Source organism: Scyliorhinus canicula, chromosome 16 (genome assembly GCF_902713615.1).
Source record: "Scyliorhinus canicula chromosome 16, sScyCan1.1, whole genome shotgun sequence".
In the NCBI taxonomy this organism is placed as follows: Eukaryota; Metazoa; Chordata; class Chondrichthyes; order Carcharhiniformes; family Scyliorhinidae; genus Scyliorhinus; species Scyliorhinus canicula.
In genome coordinates this window covers 6,258,027-6,278,870 of record NC_052161.1, presented here as the reverse complement: position 1 = coordinate 6,278,870, position 20,844 = coordinate 6,258,027, and the positions used below count along the sequence as shown (strand labels likewise).

Below are 20,844 nucleotides of genomic sequence, written 5' to 3'. Positions count from 1 at the left end.
GTCTTGTAACCAATTATCATTAAAACCAGATTGTCCAGCCCTTATTACATCTGTGCGCACATTGACAGCCGTGTCTCCTACATTACGTCCCTTAGTGTTGGGTGGGGTTGCTGGGTGATGGGGATAGGGTGGAGGTGTTGACCTTGGGTAGGGTGCTCTTTCCAAGAGCCGGTGCAGACTCGATGGGCCGAATGGCCTCCTTCTGCACTGTAAATTCTATGATTACAACAGTTGCTACACTTCAAAAGGTACGTCATTGGCTGTGAAGCACCTTGGGGGATGCCCTGAGGTAATAGATGCTATATAAATACAAGTCTTTCTTTATGTTGAGGTGTTTAGGGAATCCAATCGCCGCTTGTCCTGGTGTTAACTGAGGGGAGGTTCACCTTCAACCCTTCTTTTTGCCTTCGTCTGACACCCACTTAACCCCAGAGACTTTCAAAAAGGGAGGTAATGGTGCCGTGCTAATGTAATTAGTAATCTAGTTTCATGGTTCAAATCCCACCAAGGCAGTGGGTAGAAAGTTAATTCAATTAATCAAACAGAAAATCTGGAATATGAAGCTGGTACCAGTAATGGTAATCATAAAATTGTCATTTGTTTTTGTCATTGGAAAAACCCATCTGGTTCAGTGATGTCCTTTAGGGAAGGAAATCTGCCGTTGTTACCTGGTCTGGCCTACTTGTGACTCCAGACCCGCAGCAATGTGGTTAACTCTTAACTGCTCCCCGCCCCCCACTCACAAAGCCACGGCCAACATCAGCATGTCCCCAGCTGTCCTGGGGAGATCAGTCAGTAACGCAGATTGGAAATCTGGGACTTCCTGTCTTGGCGGGAATGTTGGATGAACATGAAGAAGTCCCCACGAACTAACATCAAATGTTTAATATAACACGCAGTGAACAGGTCCCGCACTTACAGGTGAGATAGAGATACCACGTCTGCGAAGATTCCTCCGGGAAGAGTGGAGATGTCATTCCCATGCAGTGAGCTGTGTGGACAAACGAAGAGGCAAGTTCAGGAAGTGCCCTGTGGAGTAGGGAACCACCGAGACCGAGCACATGGGAAAATGTACCGATCTTTCGGAAGGCCGGACAGATCACTCAATACCTCAAATTATCGATCGGAGGTGGAAATACTTATGAGATGTGACCTGTCAGCTGTGAACGGTCTGTTCTTGTTCAGGTGTGTGAATGATTCACTGACCGAGACATGCAGATTAGCAAAGTCTCTGCTTCTATGGAATATCTTTCTTTAAATTGCGCCCCCCCCCCCACCCATTCTTTTTCATTGAAAATATGTCCCTTCAATCCACTGAATTCTGAAAAGCTCTTCATCCACCAGCACTGAGTTCTGAACTGGCCATTTCATCATTGACGACATCACTATCTTTCCCTAATCTCTGTAACTCCCTCCAGCCCGCCAACACGTTGAGATCTCCGTACTCTTCCAATTTAGATTTTAATCACTTCACAACTGGAAGCTGTGCCTTGAATTCCCTCCTTAAAGCTCTCTCCCCCACACACCCTTCAAGAGCCTCTGTAAAAATCCACCTCTGACCAATCTTTTAGTCACCTGTCCGAATATCTCACCAGGTGGCTCAATGTCACATTTTGTCTGCTTTATGTAGAGTGTCCTGAAAATGAAAATCGCTTATTGTCACGAGTAGGTTTCTCAAATGAAGTTACTGTGAAAAGCCCCTAGTCGCCACATTCCGGCGCCTGTTCGGGGAGGCTGGTACGGGAATTGCTGCCTGCATTTGTTGAGTCAGGTTAGGCTGCACCACTTTAGCTCGACACGGTGTGTCCCCTCCCACAAGACACCGCCCCTATCATCCAGAAAAGCCAGCCCATGTTCAGGACAACATGGTGGAGCGTCAACTGATAAAGTCTAGGAACAGTAACTGGAGCTCCCCAGTTAAACTTGTCCCCAAGCCACGTGGCTCTACGAGGCTCTGAATCGACTCCTGCAAGGTCGTCGAGATACCGACCGGTTCCCTTGACCACCTGCATGAAGGAAAACCCGTCCTTCCCGACTCCGGATGGCTTATACCGGTGTTGAATGAGGCCATTTGGACTGAGAAATGCCCCAGCCACCATTCAACGGTTGATGAGCCAGTTAGTGGTGGACTTATCAAATTGCGTAGAGTACCTGGACCGCCTTGTGTGCAGTGACACCTGAGAAACTCACCTGGAGCACCTTGAAGCCCACTTCCAGAAAATGCAGTCAGCTGACCTCCTGGTCAATCTTGCAAAGAGCAAGTTTGATGTTTGATGAGGCTCAAATGATCTATCTGGGACACGTAGTGGGTCAAGGAAAAGTACTTCCTCGAGCGGCAAAGGCACAAGCAGTCGGACATTTACCCATTTTGACAACAAAACGGGAAATGGCAAGATTTTTAGGGATGTGTGCCGCAAGTTCTGGACAAACCTCAGACATAATAGCTGCCTTGCTGACAGATCCACCACTGATAAAAGCAGCAGTAGTAAGGGTTCAGAAATGCCAGGCAGCTTTTGAGAAGCTGAAAGCCATTTTAAGAAGTGAACCCGTGCTCACAGCTCCGAACTTTAACCAAGTATTTAAAGTAGCCATTCCTGTTCGTGGTGTCAGGGTTGGGGTTGTCTTCTTCCAGGACGATGAGTCAGGGATAGATCAGTTACTTCTCCCCAAAAAACTGAACAAAGATCAGAGACAATTTTCCACAGTAGAAAAAGAAATCCTCGGTTTATTACTTTGAGATGTGCGTCCAATGTGAATACAGGGAGACCACATTCTAGTGTGATATGCCTTTAAGGGGGCGCAGCATGACATCACGAGAAGGGAAATGTGTCCTGCCATCCAGTCTTAGTTTCACATTTGCTTTTGAGCAGAGAACACTGACACAGCTCTGCTCCCATGCGCCTAGTGTCATTAAATGAATCCACGACATGTTTACCCAAACCCTTAGGAGAGATTGGTGCCTTTATATCATTATAACAACACAACCTGGAGCGAAGCAGTGGTCAAACAGCCTGGCCGAATGATTGAGTGCAGGTGCGACACTGTGAACAACCTCGATTTTGCTACACGGTGTGAGATGACCCTTGATGTTTTGGTCAGACTGTAACTGAGTGGCAGAGTTGGAGGGTGTTGAGCCTTCAGTATAGCGACTGCCCAGGGCAGCTTTGAAGTCACAGCACCGAGCGAGAGCTGGTATGCAGACAGATCCCTCAGGGTGAGACTGTCAGTTCAGCGAGTAGGACGTCCCGTTGAGATGTCCAGCATCAGGGTAGCTCAGTTGGGATCGCCGAGTGGCCGGTGTGTGGGTCGGATCAATAGGGGGGGGGTCAAAGAAAACAAATCGTCATAAAAACGGGGCGAGGGAAGGTTGCGTTTATAACGGAACAGTGAGTGAAAGCAGCTACAGTGACTCTCATCCCAGATACTGCGGGAGGAGGAACATTAAAGAGATATTGTCAGAATGTCCATTTAATTCCCCAGTTTGAACTGGGATGCGGCTGACAGACTTCGAATTCAAAATGATTAAACAACGTACAAACATATGTACGGAATTCTCCGTCGGCGGGATCCTCCTGTCCATCGGCAGCGCACTCGCGGTGAGGTGGCCACAATGGGAAACCCCATAGGCCGGCTGCGGGAACGGAGAATACCGCTGCTGGGGGGGGGGGGGGGGGGGGGGTCGCCGTGCCGGAATACGGGACTGGCGGATCGGAGAATGCCGCCAATGATTTCTTGATTCAGGTGCGTCTGAACCAGACGGGAAAGCCATCAAAGTTTGCCAATCGTTTGGGAATGGAGGTTTACACGGCGACCGCTGCAGGTCGTCGCCGTGCACACGCACAGCCACGGACCCGGCCATTCTCCAGCTGTTTTGGGGCCACTGCTGTTTGTTATTTTTATAATTGACCTGCAGGAGGGCGTAGAAGGATGGGTGAGTAAATTTACGGATGACACTAAAGTCGGTGGAGTTGTGGACAGTGCGGAAGGATGTTGCAGGTTACAGAGGGACATAGATAAGCTGCAGAGCTGGGCTGACAGGTGGCAAATGGAGTTTAATGCAGAAAAGTGTGAGGTGATTAATTTTGGAAGGAGTAACAGGAATACAGAGTTCTGGACTAATGGTAAGATTCTTGGTAGTGTGGATGAGCAGAGAGATCTCGGTGTCCATGTACATAGATCCCTGAAATTTGCCGCCCAGGTTGATGGAGTTGTTGAGAAGGCGTACGGTGTGTTAGCTTTTATTGATAGAGGAATTGAGTTTCGGAGCCATGAGGTCATGTTGCAGCTGTACAAAACTCTGGTGCAGCCGCATTTGGAGTATTGCGTGCAGTTCTGGTCGCCGCATTATAGGAAGGATGTGGAAGCTTTGGAAAGGGTGCAGAGGAGATTTACCAGGATGTTGCCTGGTATGGAGGGAAGATCTTATGAGGAAAGGCTGAGGGACTTGAGGCTGTTTTCGTTAGAGAGAAGAAGGTTAAGAGGTGACTTAATTGAGGCATACAAGATGATCAGAGGATTAAATAGGGTGGACAGTGAGAGCCTTTTTCCTCGGATGCTGATGTCTAGCACAAGGGGACATAGCTTTAAATTGAGGGGAGATAGATATAGGACAGATGTCGGAGGTAGGTTCTGTACTCGGAGAGTAGTAAGGGCGTGGAATGCCCTGCCTGCAACAGTAGTGGACTCGCCAACATTAAACGCATTCAAATGGTCATTGGATAGACATATGGATGATAAGGGAATAGTGTAGATGGGCTTTAGAGGGGTTTCACAGGTTGGCGCAACATCGAGGGCCGAAGGGTCTGTACTGCGCTGTAATGTTCTATGTTCTAAGCTTACAGGCCTGAAATACAACCCCAAACGTTGAAGCCCTCTCTGGCATCTAAACCCAGCAAGACCGGTGGAAAATGCAAACTTCTGAAGGCATCAAGGAAGTGCCTAGCTGTTCATCAATTCTGCAAGGCATGTGGGCAGGAAAGGGCAGCGGGAGGGCACTCGAGCAAAGGCAGATGCAGCTACAAAGAGCTGTGCACTGATCCAAACAGACCGCACACAGCAGGCACCTTTAAGCAATAAGAGACCATCCGGTGTCCCATCAAAAACATGTAGAAAAGGTGACTGACGAACCAGAAAATTACAATGATGTGCACAACAAGATGATGAGTGGAGAACACATGTTTCTCACCAGTAATCTCGTGGAAAACACAGATGCTGTCACACCATCCAAAGTGTTTGCCAAGAGTCAAATTATCTGTCCTATAATAGTTGGCAACGATTCGTTATTGGCCAAAATTGACACAGGGGTAAGAGCCAATATACTACCTCTGCGAGTCCTAAAAGAACATATATCCACAGAGACGGAACTCCATGGAGAAGCCTACCACTGTGAGACATTCAGTGTACACTGTTGGTGAATTCCATGTGCAACCTCCTGGGTGTGACAGACATTCTACATCATGGCCGCCACCTTGCACTGATGACAATCCACAGCGTTGGTCAGAAATCACAAGGTAGACCAATCTCAGAAACTGCTTCCATAACCTCAGTCCATGGCCTAACTTGGAAGTATTCAGAATGCTTCAACAAAACGGGCACTTTCAAAGGAGCTGCAGCTTTAAGCTTGCAGGAGAATGCAAGTCTGTCAATTGGTCTGGTACATTTTGCACAACAACACAGCACAAGAAGAAACGGAAAAAGATTCCACATTACAGAAACTGAGGCAATCCTCACGTGGGACTATTTTGGGCCTTATTGGAATGAGCAAGGCATCTCATAGGAGGGGGTTACTCTTAAAGACAGGCAGGTCATCATATTGGAATTTTGCGACCTGATATTTTTAAGCATCTTCATCGCTCACAGATGGGCATAGATCAGATCAGAAGACTCACAAGAGAGACAGTCAATTGGCTGGATATGAACAATGATATTGAAGTTGTCAAGAAGTGTAAGGCATCAACAGTATATGGCAAAAGCACAAAGAACCACTGATTGTTGCACATGAAGTTCCTGCCCATCCTTGGTCCAAAGTTACGTTTGACTTCTCTCATGTCCTTGGCACTAACTTCATCATTATCGTTGGCTACTTTACCAAGTATCGAATTATTCAGCAATTGAGTAGTACATCAAGCACAACTGTCACGCAAACTCTTAAGTGCTATTTTTAGTTTAGTTGGGGGTGCCTAGAGAGACCATTATGAATTCAGGATATGTGTGAGAAGTGGAATATCAATCACACTACCTCTTCACTTCATTATCATAGATCCAATGGCCTAGCTGACTGAATAATTTGCACAGTAAAATCCTTAATTCTCAAATATAGACAGTGCAATGTTACATGTGAGAGTCACACCTTTAAGTGTAACCATACCATCAATGATGTGGAGATGCCGGCGTTGGACTGGGGTGAGCCCAGTAAGAAGTCTTACAACACCAGGTTAAAGTCCAACAGATTTGTTTCAAACACAAGCTTTCGGAGCGCAGCTCCTTCCTCAGGTGAATGAAGGACCTAACCCTAATCTTCATTCACCTAAGGAAGGAGCTGCGCTCCGAAAGCTCGTGTTTGAAACAAACCTGTTGGACTTTAACCTGGTGTTGTAAGACTTCTTACTACACCATCCATGGCACAGCTCATATTCAGCAAACCAGTGTGTACCAATTCACCTACTATTACCCATTCTACTCTCCAGAAACTACAGAGCAACTTCTAAAATTGCTTGACCACTACCATACAGAAAACAAGAACAGCAGATACCTGGGAACCCCACCACCTGGAGATTCTCCTCCCAAGTCACTCACTACCCTGACTTGGAATTATATTGTTGTTCCTTCACTGTCGCTGGGGCACAATTCTGGAACTCCCTCCCTTACAGCACGGTGGATGTACCTACACCTCAAGGACTGAAGCGGTTCAAGAAGGCAACTCACCATCACCTTCTTAAGGGCAACTAGGATGGCCAATAAATGTTGGCCGAACCAGCAATGGCCACATCCCATAAATGAATAAAAAAAAGAGAAGATGACCAATGTGCAGATAAAATGCAGATACTGGATTGCCAAGTTTTACAATTGGGACGACAGCTTTGCATCGAGGATCCCATAGAAGGTCCATGGAAACCATCTGAGGTGCCAAGGATTTATTTGGAACCAAGGTCCTATGAAGCTACTATGCACAGAGACACAATGGTGAGGTAGAACCATGGACAAATCCGTTCCAGCTCCTCACCCACCATACAGTCCTGTTGCATCAAGGGTTCGATCCCAAACGCAACCAGGAACATCATCCAAGAACGCCAAAACAACAAATCACTGTGAGCAATTGAAGAAACCTCCAGAGGAGTTTACCTTACAAGATCTGGCTGTACCATCGAATTACAGTTACACATTGGACACTTGGAGACTCATCAGTTCTATACACTTATGTAATGGTAACTAAATGTGAACATGTATTATAAATACTTAGACTTCTTTGGAAGGGGGAAAATATTGTTACAAAGAAAGGGGGATGTTGTAATATGTCTTTAAGGTGCTAGAGGGAGAGTGTCATGTGATTCAGTATTAGTTTCACTTTTGATTTTGAGCAGAGTACGCACAGCTCTGTTGATGATGTCTTCAAGCTTTCTACCTATGAATAAATGCTCCCATGTGCCTAGTCTAAATAGAAAAACACACAATGAGCGCGTCCAATCCCTTACGAGTGACTGGTGCCTTTACATCATTAAAGAAACACAACAAACCCTTTGACCTCGGTGGAGAAATTCTAAATTCAGAACGCGAGGTTATCCCGCTGGAGTTCGTTCCTCCAACAGCATCACCCAAAGATCACTGACATTTCGGGGAAGTCAAACGTGATTGCGGAAACCCACCCAGAACTTAAAGGGACTCAATTAGGACTGATGGGATAATCCAGACCAAGGCTGTGAGGAATGGGAGTTCAAATGATTATTGTTTTGTGTTTTTGGACCTTGTAATAAAATAAGAGTGAATCTCATTTCATTTTGGTGGTTAATAAATTTGCTCTGTATTTATCAATATCTTCATTTATGGCTCCTAGTTTTGGATTGCTTTGAAGGCAGGCCAGCAGCACGGTTCGATTCCCGTAACAGCCTCCCCGAACAGGCGCCGGAATGTGGCGACTAGGGGCGTTTCACAGTAACTTCATTTGAAGCCTACTCGTGACAATAAGCGATTTTCATTTCATTACAAGTGTGAATGCCTTCTGTACATTTACCCCTTTGAATTCCTTCATAATTTTAACGACCTCCATCAGTACTCCCTTCTCTCTTCTATTAACCCAGCTTTTCCAGCCTTTCCTCATAATTACAGCATCTCAGTTCTGTTACCATCCGTGCATTTTACTTTGCACTCCGATGCTTTTACCAGTTGGAGGTATTCTTCACCAAATGTCAAATTAACAGACTCCATGCTTCAATCTCTTCCGAGCCATCACCTCACTCGCTGAGAGATGAAGTCTGTAATTAGTAAACTCTTGTCTGCCAGCAGCACTCAGCACGTTGTCAGGTGACACAGTTTCTGGGTGTTAATGAAAGCACTGGCCTGTTAAATAATCTGCCAGTTTGTGACTGAATTAGGAACTGGACTGCTGAAAGTGTTCTCAGAGCAGCAGGGGCAAGGGGCAAGGGGCAAGGGGCAGAGCATGGCTAAGGGACCGTCTCCAAAAAGGTACAAAAACAAGGAAAGGGAGGGGAAACCAAACACACTCTTTCCAAAGACTTTTAGCGTTGTTTCTTTTTTTGAAATGGAAATATTAAATCCTAAATGATGTCTCTGTGTGACACAAAGGGAAGGGGCATCTGAAGTGATGCTAATTCAGGAATAGTGAAGCTCTACGAGGAGAGGGCAATACAATAAGGTATAGAAAGACAATGCATAAGGAGAGACGGGGCAGAGAGAAAGAAATAGTGGGGGAAGAGAAAAAGAGAGACTGAGAGACAGAGGGAGATATATATATATATATATAGCAAATTATCAACTCTTATTCTGAGACATTGATGGCAAACTCTATCCTAGCAAGCCCATTGCAAATATTCTATATACTTTTTATATTTTCTGTTTCAATGAGATCACTTTTCATTCTTTGAAATCCCAAGGGGAATCATCCACTCCACATAATCTCTCCTCAGGATAATCCTCTCACGCCAGGAGTCAATCCCTCGAAAATCAGTATATCCTTTTCTCAGGTAAGGAGATCGGGACTGTGCACAGTATTCCCGATGATCCTGTATAATTCCAGTAAGCCTTCTTCACTCTTACACTCCAATCCTTTTGTAATAAAGGTTAAGACGCCGTTTGCTTTTCCTAATTGCTTGTTTACCTGCATGTTAACGCTCTGTGAACCAAGTACAACACCCCGGACCCCATCAAAAACCGACATTTTTCAGTCTCTTATCTTGTAAAAATCCTTTGGAAGTAGATAGCTTCACATTTTCCCCGCATCATACTCCATCTGCATTAGTTCTTGACAAATCATTTAACCTATAAATCCTTCTGCAGTCGGTTTGTGCTCTCCTTCCAGCTTACATTTCACCTCAGCAAGCTTGACTCAAGTACTTTCTTTAGTTGTTGATGTAAATTGAAACTAGCTGAGGTCCCATTAAGGCCATGCACACGCACACATAGTGCTTCTGTGGTAATGTGCCTGGACTAGTAATCCAGGGGCCCAGACTAAAGTGCTGGTGACACCAGTTCAAATCCCACCATGGCAGCATTTTTATTATTCATTAGGATGTGGGCATCGCAGCATTCATTGCCCATCCCTAATTGCCCTTGATGGTGAGCTGCCTCCTTGAACCGCTGCAGTCCATGTGCCGAGCGATTCGATACAATTGTGAGGCTCTCTGCCATCTGGTTCACTAATGTTCTTCAGGGGAGGAAGTCTGCTGTCCTCCCATGGTCTGGCCGACGTGTGACTCCAAATCCACCGCAATGTGGTTGACCCTGAAATGCCCTCTGAACCTGCCTCGCAAGCCACACAGTTGCAGCAACTTATAGATACCACACGGACTGCAGCGGTTCAAGATGGCAACTCACCACCACCTTCTCAAGGGCAATTAAGGGATTGCACCAATGCTCCCCCTGCCAGTGATGCCCACATTCATGAAAGAAATTAAAATACATCCATTTAATATATTACCCCAATCAGCACTAACTTTGTGTCCGAATTTCATCTCATCGAATATCTTTTGAAAATCTAAATATGCTCCATCCACCGGTTCCCCCTTATCCATCCTGCTTGGTTTTTTTTATTCATTCATGGGACGTGCTGGCTGGACTGGCATTTATTGCCCATCCCTAAATTGCTCTTGAATGAGAGGTTTGCTAAGCCATTTCAGAGGGCATTTAAGAATTAACCACATTGCTGAGGGTCGTGAGTCACATGTAGGCCGGACCGGGTAAGGACGGCAGATTTCATTCCCTAAAGGACATTAGTGAATCAGATGGGTTTTTACGACAGTCAGCAATAGTTTCATTCTTTTTTTAATGTAAATTTAAGAGTACCCAATTCATTTTTTCCTTTTAAGGGGCAATTTAGCGTGGCCAATCCACCTACTCTGCTCATGGAATTTACAGTGCAGAAGGAGGCCATTCGGCCCATCGAGTCTGCACTGGCTCTTGAAAAGAATACCCTACTTAAGCCCACACCTCCACCCTATCCCCGAAACCCCAGCTAAACTTTTTTGGACACTAAGGGCAATTTAACATGGCCAATCCACCTAACCTGCACATCTTTGGACTGTGGGAGGAAACCGGAGCACCCGGAGGAAACCCACGCGGACACGGGGAGAACGTGCGGACTCCCGACAGACAGTGACCCAAGCCGGGAATCAAACCTGGGACCCTGGAGCTGTGGAGCAACTGTGCTAACCACTGTGCTACCGTGCTGCCCTATAATCTTTGGATTGTGGGGGGGGGGGGGGGGGGGGGGGAGGCGAAACCCACGCAAACTCCACGCGGACAGTGACCCAGAGCCGCGATTGAACCTGCGACCTCCGTGCCGTGAGGCTGCAGTGCTAACCACTGCGCCACCGTGCTGCCCTGACAATAGTTTCATTCTCATCATCGGACATTTAATTCCAGATTTTTATTGAATTCATAGTTCACCATCTGCCCTGTGGAAGCATTACCCTGAGCCTCTGGATTACTAGTCCAGTGACTAGTATACCTCTATACCACCACCTCCTCTACAATCTCAAGAAACTCTAACAGATTTGTCCGGGGGTGGTTTAGCTCACCGGGCTAAATCGCTGGCTTTAAAAGCAGACCAAGCAGGCCATCAGCACGGTTCGATTCCCGTACCAGCCTCCCCGGACAGACGCTAGAATGTGGCGACTAGGGGCTTTTCACAGTAACTTCATTGAAGCCTACTCGTGACAATAAGCAACTTTCATTTTTTTCATTTTTCAAACACAATTTTCCTTTGATAAATCCATACTGTCACTACCCAATCAGTAAATGACTTTCTATATGCCCTGATATCACATCCCTAACGACAGATTTTCTCTACTACTAACGTCAGGCTAACTGGCCCATTGTTCTCCTATTCTTGAAAAGTCGGTGCAATAATTGAATGTAATTATTCATTGAACAGGAGAAAGATAGAGATGGGGTGAGAGAGAGAAAACAGAGCAAACTCCACGCGGACAGTGAGAGAGCAAGCGACAATCGCAGAGAGAGGCATAGAATCCCTACAGTGCAGAAGGAGGCCATTCGGCCCATCGAGTCTGCAGCGACCCTCTGAAAGAGCACGCTACCTAGGCCCGCTCCCCTGTCCTATCCCTGTAACCTCACCTGACCTTTTGGGCACAGGGGGTAATTTATCATGTCCAATCCACCTGACCTGCCGGGATCGAACCTGGTGCTCGGTGCAGTGAAGGGGAGTGACTGAGATCGAGACAGGGAAAAACGGACAATTAGGACAGAGCGAGAGATGAACAAAGGCGGCAGAGACAGAGGGATGAGTAGGTTTAAATCAGGAACATTGGCGTGGAATGAAATAAATATGATCACAGCACCCTGAACCTTATCTACATTGGAAAATGTGTGTGCGTGTCTGTGTGTGTGTCTCTGTCTAAGTATGTGTCTGTGTAAGTGTGTGTGTGTGACTATGTGTATGTAAGTGTGTGTATGTGATGAGTGTGTGCAAGTGAGTGTGTGTAAGTGTGCGTGCCTGTGTGAGCATGTGAATGTGTGCAAGATTAAGTGTGCGTGAGCGTAAGTGCATGCATGTGTGTGCGTACATATATATGTACGTATGAGTTCTCATGTGTGTTTGTGTCTGTGTATCAGAGTGTGCATGCATGAGTGTAGGTGTGTGAATCTGTGTGTGCGAATGTGTTAGTGCACAAGAGTGCATGTGTATGAGTGTAACTGTGTAAATGTGTGCATGCACACATGTATATGAATGTGTGCACGTGTGTGTGTGTGTATATGAGTGTACTTGTGTGCACGATGTGTGTGTATGAGTGTACATGTGTGAATGTGTGTGTATATGAAAATGAAATGAAAATCGCTTATTGTCATGAGTAGGCTTCAAATGAAGTTACTGTGAAAAGCCCCTAGTCGCCACATTCCGGCGCCTGTCCGGGGAGGCTGGTACGGGAATCGAACCGTGCTGCTGGCCTGCTTGGTCTGCTTTAAAAGCCAGCGATTTAGCCGAGTGAGCTAAACCAGCCCCTCTATGGGTGTAAGTGTGTGAATATGTTTACGATGTGTGTGTATATGAGTGTACATGTGTGTATGAGTATAAGTGTGTGTATGGGTGTACATGTGTGTGTGTGTATGAGTTTAAGTGTGTGAATGTGTGCGCAAGTGTGTGTGTATCAGAATGTGTGTGTGTGAATGCATGAGCAAGTGTATGAAAGTGTGGGTGAATGTGTGTGTATGAATGTGTGCGTGGCGTGTGTACGAGTGTGTGTGCGAGTGTGTGTGTATATGTCTAAGTGTGTGAGTACATGTATGTGAGTGTGTGTGTATGAGTGTAAGTGTGAATGTTGTGTGCAGTGTATATATGTGTGTGAGTGTGTATATGAGTGTGTGTATATGAGTGTATGTGAGTGCGTATGTGTGTGTGTATGAGTGTGAATGTGTGTGTATAAGTGTAAATGTGTGTGTGTGAGTGTAGTATATGAATGTATGTATAAGTGTGTGTGTGTGTGTGTGTGTATGAGTGTGTGTATAAGAGCATGAGTGTGTGTATATGAGTATGTGTATATGAGTGTGAGTATATGAGTATGTGTATATGAGTGTGAGTATATGAGTGTGTATTTGAGTACAGGCTGGATTCTCTGGACTCCCAAGCCGTGTGTTTCTTGACGGTGCGCTGTTCACTGATATGTGTATATGTGTTTGTGTCTATATGAGTGTGTGTGTGACTGTGTGCAGATGAGTGTGAGTGTGTGTATATGAGTGTGTGTGTAGAATAGTGTGAATGTGTCTGAGTATGTGTATATGAGTGTGAGTATGTCTGAATGTGTGTATATGAGTGAGTGTGTGTATGTGTGAGTGTGTGCATGTGAGTGTGTATATATGAGTGTGTATAAGAGTGAGTGTGTCTGAGTATGTGTATGAGTCTGTGTATATGAGTGAGTATGTCTGAATGTGTGTATATGAGTGTGTGTGTATGTGTGTGTATATGAGTGTGTGTGTATATGAGTGTGTATGTATGAGTGTGTATATGAGTGCGTGTGCGTAAGTGCAAGTGTGTGCATGTGTGTAAGTGCATATGTATGAATGCATGTGTATGTGAGTGTGTGCGAGTATGTGTGAGTGCATGTGTGTGAGTGCATGTGTGAGTATGTGTGCGTGAGTGCATATGTGCAAGTACATGTGAGTGTGAGTATGTGTGAGGGTGAGTATATGTGTGTGTGAGTATGTATGTATGTGAGTGTGTGCATCTGTGAGTGCGTGTGTGTGAGTGCGTGTCCGTATGTGAGTGTGTGATTATGTGTGTGTGAGTGAGTGAGTGAGTGAGTGTGTGTGAATGAGTGTGTGTGTGAGTGTGTGTGTGTGTGCATGAGTGTGTGTGCGTGAGTGTGTGTGAGTGAGTGAGTGAATGAGTGGGTGTGTGAGTGTGTGCATGAGTGTGTGAGTGAGTGAGTGAGAGTGTGTGTGTGTGTGTGCATGAGTGTATGTGCGTGGGTGTGAGTGAGTGAGTGAATGAGTGGGTGTGAGTGTGTGCATGAGTGTGTGCGTGAGTGAGTGAGAGTGTGTGTGTGTGTGTGAATGAGTGTGTGTGTGTGCGTGAGTGTGTGTGTGCGAGTGAGTGAGTGTGTGTGTGTGTGTGAGTGAGTGTGTGTGTGTGCGAGTGAGTGAGTGTGTGTGTGAGTGAGTGTGTGTGTGTGCGTGAGTGTGTGTGTGTGTGTGCGAGTGAGTGTGTGTGTGTGAGTGAGTGTGTGTGTGTGAGAGTGTGTGTGTGCGCGAGTGAGTGAGTGTGTGTGTGTGTGAGTGAGTGTGTGTGTGTGAGTGAGTGTGTGTGCGCGAGTGTCTGAGTGAGTGAGTGAGTGTGTGTGAGTAAGTGTGTGTGTGAGTGTGTGTGAGTGAGTGAGTGTGTGTGTGAGTAAGTGTGTGTGTGAGTGTGTGTGAGTGAGTGAGTGTGTGTGTGTGAGTAAGTATGTGTCAGTGTGAGTGACTGTGTGAACGTGAGGACGGAAGTGGGTCTCGGGCAGGTGAGGAAGGGGCACAGCAGGAACACCTCCTTGTTCAAATAGTCGGCCTGGATTTACTGCTCGGGCTTAGAGAGGAGCAGCGAGAACAGAAAGGGAACCAGGTTCCTCTGGGACTACCTCCAGCAGCAATCTGTTGGGGGAGGAACCAGAGAATAAACACTATTTGAAAGATACCGCGAAGTTAGAATTAATAATTTTTAAAAACACTGTGAGGTAAGACTCCACTAATTTAGAGACACTCCCTTGCCCCTTCAGGCTCAGCTGCTATTACTGCCCATCCTCCTGGTCACTCAGAGTCAGTAACACTATATGAAGGAGATTGTGTTTAAGACAGGCAATTTGTTAGCATCACTGATATCTCCCCACCCACCACAACAAGGCACCCTGACACTCTGATAAGCAGAGCCTGCTGGTATTCACACAGACACACACACACACAGTCTGCACAGTAACTCAGGGCTCCATTTCTTCATACAGCCTTTGTTTTTACTTTCCTAGTTTCCGCCCCTCCCCCTTGCGCTCCCCCTCAAAGCAGCTGTCCGTTGGGATGTAGTTACCCCCAGCTCCCCCACAGACATGCATCAGAAAGCAAGGACCAGCATCTTAAATCTGAGGCATTACTGGCCAGGGAGCTGGGTCAGTGAGCACAGGGGTGAACAGGACTTGACGTTAATTTTATGCCAAATTAGGGACATGTTGTTCAAGGACTGATAGGAGACTGCATCAAGACACTTCATGTTTTGATCTGAGAGCTGGCAAAGAGGTGAGCCATTGCCAATTGGGAAGCCAGTAGCCAGAGATGGGGTGAGCGTGTTTCACCCAGTCCCTGTTGGGCACAAAAGGCTGAATCTTTCGAGGAGATGTAACCATCCTCTGATTGTTTGGTGGGGTTTTACCCCGTCACGGCAAACCCCCTGGTGACGCGATTTTCGGTGCCCGCAGAATCGCCGAACCGCCGATTCCTGCGCCAAACGGGATTCCCCTCCCCAGTGACGGCCGTGATTTCGGCGGGAGGAGGCGGAGAATCCAACCCCATTTCTCTGTCTCTACAATAATAAATTATTTTGACATTTTTAAATCTCAATTAGAGCGATCCTGATCTTCTAAACCCAGGGAAGGCAGGTCTGTGCACCTGCCCTTCACGATTTAACCCTGCCACATCTGCAATCATTCTCCTCATTCGTTCTTTGGACAATTATCTCAAATCTGTGTCCTTTGGTTAGTGAAATAAAAATGAAATGAAAATCGCTTATTGTCACGAGTAGGCTTCAAATGAAGTTAGTGTGAAAAGCCCCTAGTCTCCACATTCCGGCGCCTGTTCGGGGAGGCTGGTACGGGAATTGAACCGTGCTGCTGGCCTGCCCTGGTCTGCTTTTAAAGCCAGCGATTTAGCCCAGTGCTGAACCCGCCTGTGGAAACAGTTTCTACCTAACCATTCTCTCAAAACTTTCATAATTTTGAACATCTCAATTAATTCTTCTCTTAACCTTCTCGGTGGCACAGTGGTTAGCACTACTACCTCATAGCTCCAGGGACCCGGGTTCAATTCCGATCTCGGGTCACTATCTGTGTGGAGTTTGCACGTTCTCCCCGTGTCTGCGTGGGTTTCCTCCGGGTGCTCCGGTTTCCTCCCACAGTCCAAAGATGTGTAGGTTAGGTGGATTGGACACGCTAAATTGCCCCTTCTTATCCAAAAGGTTAGGTGGGGTTATGGGGTTGCGGGGATAGGGTGGAGGAGTGGGCCGGGTAGGGTGCTCTTTCTGAGGATTGATGCAGACTCAATGGGCCTAATGGCCTCTTTCTGCACTGTAGGGATTCTGCGATTCCCTGCTCTAACCCTAGCTTCTTCACATTTCTGAAGGCCATCATGCCTGGCACCGTTCCAGTAAACCTGTGAGCCCCAATCGCGGGCCAGACCCCATCGGAGGCCCCCCCCCCCCCGGAGAAGGAGCGCTATTCCCCGCCCCACAAGCTGCCCCTGACCCTTCGCGCAAAGTTCCCGGTGGCAGCCTGGCACCGTTACAGTAAACCTCCCCCCCCCCCCCTGCTCCCGAAGTCCTTGACAAAATTCCTCAAATCCGGCTGCCCAGAATGGGCCCTGATACCCGAGCTGTGGTGTTGTAAGATGGCAAAGTATTTTCCAGCCGGGACTTACAGCAGTCGGAGAGAGCGCAGACCCTGGAATGCGGAGCCGGGGATACACCGTAAGGAATTGTAACTGAGAATCCTGGGGGAAAAAAAGAGACAGGGGAAGAAAATGCAACAGTGAGACGGCGACAATCAAACGTGACTTTATTATCACTTGGTGACTCGCCCCACATCCTCGTTCCTCCTCTGCATTGCACCATCAGAATTAGTTACTGTTGCTGCATACTAACTTTTTGTCATTCCTTTTCCAAGGATACGCAGGACTGCAGCATTCTGCTGTCTCTTGCCAAAGTATATTGGGCGCGATTCTCCGAAACAGAGTGTTCGCGCCGCTGTGAACGCCGTCGCGTTTCACGATGGCGCGAAATGGTCGCGGGGACTACCGACTCTCCAGCCTTCCTTCCCGGCACCAAATGGGCGCCGCTCCGACCCGCGCATCCGCAGGGTACTTCCTCCGCGCGCCAGCCCCGACGCAACATAGCGTAGGGGTTCAGGGGCCGGCCGGGGCTAGAGAGGCCGGCCCGCCGATCGGTGAGCCCCAATCGCGGGCCAGACCCCATCGGAGCCCCCCCCCCCCCCCCCGGTGAAGGAGCGCTGTTCCCCGCCCCACAAGCTGCCCCTGACCCTTCGCGCAAAGTTCCCGGTGGCAGCTACCAGGTGTGAACGCCGCCGGCAGGACTCTGCCGTTTCCGCGTGGCCGCTCTGCCCATCAAGGTCGGAGAATCGGTGGCCGCGGAGAGCGGCCCGTTACTGGCGTCGTGCCAAACGCGCCGGCGCAAATGTGGCCGATGCTCCGCTCCTCAGAGAATCGCCCGGCGGAATCGGGGCGGCGTGGCACGGTTGCGCCGATTCTCCGGCCCGGCGCGGGGCTCAGAGAATCGCGCCCATACTCTTGCCACATTATACACTCATTTGCCAAATTTTTTGCCCACTCAATTCACCATCCTACACCAGTTTGAGGGCTCACAGCTTGCTGTAAATACCCATGGCTACATGTTACTTACAGTGTAGTCAGCTGGCTCATGTTGATGAAAGACGTGTTGGTTAAGGAACTGATCCTGTTGTTACTCATGTCCCTGTTGAGGGAGGAAGGAAATGATTATCATCATTGGTTGAAAACCGCGGGAGCCTGTGATTGGTCTTCCACGCAGGGAGGGAGGTTCATATTAAGGAGCCAAACTCTCACCTCTGATGCCCTATCGGTTCAGGCACAATTGTGACGTCTCCGGCTGCTGGCTCAGGAAGGCGTTTGACGTCTTGGACATGTTAAAAGGGAGCAGCACTCACACCTTGGAGTCAGACGTTTGTGGGTTTGTGTCTCACTCGCGTTTGAGTGCAAAGATCCAGGCTGACGCTCCCAGTACAGTACTGAGGGAGTATTGAGGGAGTACTGAGGGAGTACTGAGGGGGTACTGAGGGAGTACTGAGGGAGTACTGAGGGAGCACTGAGGGGGTACTGAGGGAGCACTGAGGGGGTACTGAGGGAGCACTGAGGGGGTACTGAGGGAGTACTGAGGGGGTACTGGGAGTACTGAGGGGGTACTGGGAGTACTGAGGGGGTACTGGGAGTACTGAGGGGGTACTGAAGGAGTACTGAGGGAGTACTGAGGGGGTACTGAGGGAGTACTGAGGGGGTACTGAGGGAGTACTGAGGGGGTACTGAGGGAGTACTGAGGGGGTACTGAGGGGGTACAGAGGGGTGAGGGGGTACTGAGGGAGTACTGAGGGGGTACTGAGGGAGTACTGAGGGGGTACTGAGGGGGTGCAGAGGGGGTACTGAGGGGTGAGGGGGTACTGAGGGAGTACTGAGGGGGTACTGAGGGGTGAGGGGGTACTGAGGGAGTACTGAGGGGGTACTGAGGGGTGAGGGGGTACTGAGGGGGTACAGAGGGGGTACTGAGGGGGTACTGAGGGGGTACTGAGGGGGTACTGAGGGAGTACTGAGGGGGTACTGAGGGGGTACTGAAGGAGAACTGAGGGGGTATTGAGAGAGTACTGAAGGAGAACTGAGGGGGTACTGAGGGAGTATTAAGGGAGTACAGAGGGAGTACAGAGGGAGTACTGCACTGTTAGAGATGCTGAGTTTTAACTGGGACATTAAACTGAGACCCTGTCTGCCCTCATAGATCCCGTGGCATTGTGGTTGGCACGGTAACACAGTGGTTAGCACTGTTGCTTCACAGCGCCAGAGTCCCAGGTTCGATTCCCGGCTTGGGTCACTGCCTGTGCGGAGTCTGCACGTTCTCCCCGTGTCTGCGCCAGAGCTTATTTGGGGCTTTGCACTCAGAATTTATCTGCTCTACGTGCAGCTTAACCAGTGATGTTTCAAGGAAAGTTTATTAAAATTATTTACTTTATGGTGGAAGGGAGAGCAGCAGGAGGGCTCAGCCAAGCTCCTGAGCACTATTGACCCCTGTGCGAATACCTTTTCAAGCTGCGGTTGCGATGTGGCCATTCGGAGGTGGTAGGCAGATCCTTTGAACGCCCCATCCTTCTCCCAGAGCTCCCCCCTCATTTCCTATTGGCCTACCTCACCGTGCACACTATGACCCTCATCCCATCGGGAAATATACATTGGTTTGCCCCGGTTTTTTGGGTGCGAACCAGAAGAGGCTAGATTGAGGATCCGTTCTTGGTGCCGCTCCCATTCAATCCCCCCCCCCCCCCCCCCCCCCCCCTCTCAAAGCTCCCAGGACTTAACTCACAGCAGCTGCCAATGAAGCAACTAGCTGGAAATTAGGAGGGATCAGAGCACGAAGCCTCTGAAATCAGGACCAATTTTGGGTGGTCCTCAAACTAGCCTTTTGGGATGAAGCTGATAGGTTATTGTGCATGGTGAGGTGGGTCGATCGTGGGGGAGGGGGGTGCATTGCGAGGAAGACGGGGGCTTTCGAAGGTTCAAAATGACCGTCAGCCCAGCCTACCCTGTCACAATGGAACATGGGGTCAGAGGGCAAGCTGACCTCCGGCTGTGCCTCCTGGTGCTAAGGCACAGCACATAATCCAAACAGTATGGTTCCTCACAACTGAGCTTAACCAGGAACAGCCAGACTGAAAGAAAAAATCAGCTTCATCTAGTTTGTCCTTCCCACCGCCCCCCCCCCCCCCCCCCCCCCCCCGCCCCACCGCCCCCGACAGTCCCATAATACAATGACAATGAAGTTAATGATAACTTCATTACAGCAACCAATCTCTATCAGTGTGTCTACAACAGACCCAGGCAAGAGGTAGGGAAAGCCCCCCCAATGGTGGAGTGATTTGGGAACTATAGGCCCAGAATCGCCTGCTCCTCTTACGCATTGTTGGGCTCACCATAAACCATGGGCGGGATTCTCCGCCCCCCCGCCGGGTCGGTGAATCGCCAGGGGCCGGCGTGAATCCCGCCCCCGCCGAATCTCCGGTGCCAGAGAATTCGGGACACGGCGGGGGCGGGAATCGCTCCGTGCCGGTCGGCGTGCCCCCCCCTCCCCCCCCGGCGATTCTCCGGCCCGTGATAGGCCGAAGTCCCGTCGCTGTCATGCTTCTCCCGCCGGCGTGGATTAAACCACCTACCTTACCGGCAGGAGCAGGCGGCGCGGGCGGGCTCCGGGGCCCTGGGGGGGAAGGGGGGCGATCTGGCCCCGGGGGTCCCCCCATGGTAGCCTGGCCCGCGATCGGGGCCCACCGATCGGCTGGCGGGCCTGTGCCGTGGGGGCACTCTTTTCCTTCCGCCTTCGCCATGGTCTTCACAATGGCGGAGGCGGAAGTGACCACCTCCCCTGTGCTTTGAATAATCCTCCTTCAAGTGCATTTAGGGATGCGGTATGATGTGTACAAACATCACTTCAGCAATAAGAGAGGTAAATTCTCTCACCTCCCCACACTGCACCCTTGACACAGCGCCTTAGCTAACCGAGTGCGGTTCCTCTGGCCATTAGCAAGGTCCCGGCTTCACCCTGTTCCCAGGAACACATTGAGGCCTCTGCAGATATCTGGGTGCCCCTTGAGACAGACAAGAATAATGAGGCAGGAATGT

At 48.8% G+C, this 20,844-nt stretch overlaps 1 protein-coding gene across 1 annotated transcript in view; it reads right to left on the bottom strand.

Annotated features, from left to right (window-relative positions):
• Positions 1-20,844, bottom strand: part of LOC119979682 (slit homolog 1 protein-like) — a 266,812-nt gene that overhangs the window by 43,741 nt on the left and 202,227 nt on the right. The window contains exons 20-22 of the mRNA XM_038822220.1: positions 17,834-17,905; positions 16,837-16,908; positions 920-991 (exon numbers count right to left, since the gene is read on the bottom strand). Of these exons, the coding sequence (XP_038678148.1) occupies positions 920-991; positions 16,837-16,908; positions 17,834-17,905 (216 nt within the window). The remainder of the gene's footprint in view (positions 1-919; positions 992-16,836; positions 16,909-17,833; positions 17,906-20,844) is intronic.